General features: G+C 37.8%; 1 protein-coding gene across 1 annotated transcript; it reads right to left on the bottom strand.

Moving 5' to 3' along the window:
- Window positions 1–876: 876 nt before the first annotated feature.
- Window positions 877–4,244, bottom strand: LOC145008974 (uncharacterized). Its single transcript, XM_078967621.1, has 2 exons — window positions 2,848–4,244; window positions 877–2,191 (listed from the first exon to the last, which is right to left on the bottom strand). Exons 1-2 carry the CDS (start codon window positions 3,523–3,525, stop codon window positions 989–991), a joined length of 1,881 nt encoding a protein of 626 aa, XP_078823747.1. The 5' UTR covers window positions 3,526–4,244; the 3' UTR covers window positions 877–988.
- Between the last annotated feature and the right edge of the window lie 284 nt (window positions 4,245–4,528).

Genomic DNA, 4,528 nt, shown 5'->3' on the forward strand with positions numbered 1-4,528 from the left:
ACACCAAGGGAATGTTTGGTTTCTACTATGTCTGTTGATAATCAACTCATCATTCAAAGTGTGCCTAAGGTAAAAAAAATTAACTTTTTTTTTTTTTACTTTCTTCTAATTTGACCATAGGTGTCTTTTGCAACCGCGATTAATATTTCCTTGCCTAAGTGGCCGTGTTCTTGATTCATCTTTGCAATCTATTGAGCTCTCCAAGCCTCCTCCCTTGCCACTTGATCTTTTCTCCGAAGAAATCCTATTATTTGGTACTTACTGTAATTGATCGGAAAAATGATAGATTTTTTCCGGTTTGGAAGTCCGGCCTTCTTTCGTTCGCCGGTGAAACTTAATAAACATTTTCAAATTTTTCTCACCAATAGTTTGGTCCATGTGCCAATGGAAACCCTTGAATATTAGAAGTCAATGTACACGTAAGAAATGTAACTAGGAAACCTAATTTTAAACAAAATGGTATTTTAGACGGATAATTTTCGAGTTTAATGGTCTAAAAGATCAAAAAATAATAATAATAATAATAATAAATTATCATTTATAACCAAACGCAAAACTTTCATATGCTTTTATGATGTCAATAACCCTAAGTTGTTAATATCTTCCGTGCTTTTTTGTCAATAACTCTAAGTTCTTAATATTTTCAGTGCTTTTATGTCAATAACTCTAAGTTCTTAATATTATTTACGTAAATGTTAAATCCCCATCAGTAACACAAAATCAAACTTTTTGTTTCTACATTTCAAAATGCAGTTCACAAATATAAAAATTTTAAAGCATCCTTACAGAGTTGCTAAAAGTCGGACAATTTGAGGGTAGAGATTTAGCAAATCGGGTATTTCCCGAAAATTTATGGTGTGTATTTGCCAAGAAAAAAAAACGTAAAATCGTCCTCATAATGTTTATATAAAAATATTACATTATAACCACACAAGAAAAAAAAAAATTGTATACATACAGATCGTTTCTATATATATACATATTATATTCAGGCAGTTGAACCAATGTAACTTTGACGTGGGCTCGAACGCCTAACCGGTTCATCCACAACTAGACCCTGTGCACCAAAACAAAACACCTGATTCATCAAAATCTTGCTCAAGGAAGACTGCCGCCTATGGAACTTCGGTTTGTCACGGCTAACCCATGGGCCTGTGCTAGACCGCATATAGTTCTTGATCACAACATTTGAAGGCCTTTTTTCGTCATCTTCAATATCTGACCCGGATGACCAAGATGACCCTGAAAACTGGCTCGATGGTGACTGCACCCGTAGCACCCCGTGGGTTAGCCCAGCCGAAAACTTCTTCTTTGTAGACGGGCTTGGAATCGAGCATTTTGCGTATTTTTCCCGATATGAAATCGGTCTATTTTCGTGCTTAAATTTCCTCAAACCGAGAGAATTTACGGAATCGCAATCATCGTATTCCTCTTTCCTTCGAGCAAATCCGAAAAGAAGCTTTAACCGTCTAGCGGGCCCACTTCCCGATTCCCGGTCACAGTAATCCGAGTTTGACCGGGCGGGTGAGCCATACTGACTTAGTTCGCCCGAGTACATTGACTCGCGATCCGGATTAGCGTAAAATATGATTTCCGCGTCCGGGATTCGGAAGGAAGTTCCAGGACTGCCCCCGATCCCATGTGTCTTCAGATGGGATACGAGGGCAGTCCTGGTCATATAATCGTTGTAATTCGAGATCCCACCGGCCGAGATCAGCCTCTTGATTAAAATCTCTGACGAGGCTGATCTCGGCCGTTGTCTAAGGAGATCAAGGGGTGTCATCCGATCAACGTCTCGGATGTTCAAATCAATGTATCTAACGGTCATAAGGAGTTCGACTAGTTCCGAATGGATGTTCTCGATTACGGCAATGTGAAGCGCGGTTCGACCATCGTTGTTCATAACATCGATAATTTCTTCTAAATTTACGATTTTGCCACTCACGAGATGCTTCATGAGTTCGATTTGCTGGTCAACTCGCCGGAATCCAGGCGTTTTGAATCCGGCGACTGTTGTGTGAAGAAAAGTGTCGCCGTGGTTGTTTGTTAATGGGATTAGGGATGGAGATGATGAAACTAAAAGCTCCACCACTTGTAAGTGACCGTTATAGGCCGCAATGTGTAATGGCGTGTTGCCTTGTGCGTCTGTTGAGCCGATAAGATCATAAGATTCAAGTAAATACTTCACAACCTACACAACATGGTAGCTCTTGTTAGGATCAATAATCACATGATCAACAACTTCCCTACATTTCCTTACCTAAAATAGCAACTTACTTACATTTTTTTTTTATCGATAATAACATTCGTAAGCCGATAATAGCAAATATAGTTAAGTTTCTTTACACCTAATAACACCATGCTTACAATTACTTACGTAATAGCAACATATCTAGTTTGTTGACATAATGCCGATAAATAATTAATTTCCATCCAGCAAAAAGGCAAATTTAGGTAAGAAATTTCAATGTTTTTGGCATAATTTCCAATTTTGGCCACACCTATAGAAAATAAGAACTTTCACGTGCCAAAAAATAGTCCAAAGTACATTATTTTCCTCATAAACGTGTTTTGCAATTTGCACTATCAATTGGTAGAATGGAAAATTGTAGGAAATCGTTTTTTATATTTCTTTACCGATAATAACGACAAACTTATGCATTTCGCAGATAATATCAATTTGTAAACTTATAATAGCAACATATTTACATTTCTATAAACCTAATAGCAATGTAGAACTAAACTTATAATCATTTTACACATTCAGGTTATAAATTGTTATTATCTACAAAAGAAATGTAATTATGTAAAAACGAATTAAAACAGAGTTATTAGCAGATTGAATACCTCAGTTTGACCTCTGCCACAAGCTGAATGCAACAAAGTAGAACCCTGCAAATCTCTATACATCAAAACATCATCACAATCTTCAAGAAGTTGTTTCAAGATTTCAAGACTTCCACCTCTAGCAGCAGCATGAACAGCTCTATTTATCATCTCAAATTTAAAAACAGACCCAACTTCTCCCCCCTTTGACCACAAAGAAAAGTCAAACAAAACATGGAAAACCTCACGATTCTTCCCCCTTGCAGCAGCATACAATATATCAGTAACACCATACTCGCCTTCACCAAAAACAAGCAACGGATCCCTTTTCAACAGTTCTCTAACAAAACCCACGTCACCGGCTGATGCCGCCGTGTAAAGAAGCCAACCACCGTATCCAGCTCTGATCAGTGAATTACGGCCATGGCTGTTTCTGGGTTCACCTTCAAGAAGAAGTTTTCTTGCCACTTTTGATCTGTTTTTTGCAACATCGTTGAATTGATCTTCATCGTCCCACACCGTCTCCAGCCGCCGGATACGGCGGAGGGATGTTAGTTTTATGAGAAGGTTTGTGTCCAAATGAAGGAGCTCTCTCACCAAATCGTAGTGACCATTAGCTGCTGCTAAATCGATTGGAGATGCATACCACCATTGATCACCGGTGCTTTCCCACCTTAATGGGAAATACGAAGGAGCCATCGAAAAAAAAAACAAGCGATTTAGGCACTGATTTTAGTAAAATCTAAGGGTTACACACAAATATTTAGAAACCCGTGAATTATTTTGATAGATTTGATCAAAGATGGAAGCTTTATTGGAAAACAGGAACAACGCAGAAAGAAGAGTTGATTTTGTCGAAACCCAAAAGATGATTTATGGGATTCTTTTAGAATTAAATTGAAAAGGGATTATGTATACTACAAGAAACCTAATTTTAGAAAGCACAAATACATAGGCATGTTTTAAATTTAAACTCTGGGTAAAGTTCAATTTGTTAGGGTAATCAAAGTAGACCTAACTTGCCCAACACAAAGATTTACAGAACCCACGAATTATTTCCAAGATTAGATCAAGATGAAAACTTTATTGGAAAACAAGAAGACCCAAAAAAGAGAAGTCGATTTTGAGGAAACCCAAAAGAGGATTCATGTGACAAAGGGGTATTGGAACTTCAAGAAAGCCGTGATTCTAAGTTTCTTGAAAGATGGAGGGATGATGAGTGAATCTGAGGAGATAAAGGGTATGATCAGAGTCACAGAAATGGAGGGAAAGGGGACAAATAAGACATAAGAAGAGATGGGAAAGATCGGTTGGGTGGGGTGGGGTGGCGGTGGGGGTAGGGGGTAGATTAGTGGTTAGAGATGTAAACAAAACCACATAATTTTCTTGTTTGTTCATGGATAAAGAATATTATGATGGCAGAGATGTGTGAATAGAGAAAGCTGGCTTTTTGTATAGTTGAAAATCGGGAGGAGATTCGTTCTGCCCCTGCTTACGCACGTGACGGATCGTGTGTGTACTGTCTATTGTTTCCTCTAGTTGTGAAAATTGGCAACCGCTTAATTAATATACAAAACAATTTTGGTCGTCTCTTATATCGCCAAGGATATAAAACAAAGTAATATTCACTTATTTTATCATCATGTATTACATTCTGTCTCTTAATATCGCCAAGGATATAAAACAAAGTAACATTCACTTA

Source organism: Lactuca saligna, chromosome 8 (genome assembly GCF_052625555.1).
Source record: "Lactuca saligna cultivar CGN05327 chromosome 8, ASM5262555v1, whole genome shotgun sequence".
Lineage (NCBI taxonomy): Eukaryota > Viridiplantae > Streptophyta > Magnoliopsida > Asterales > Asteraceae > Lactuca > Lactuca saligna.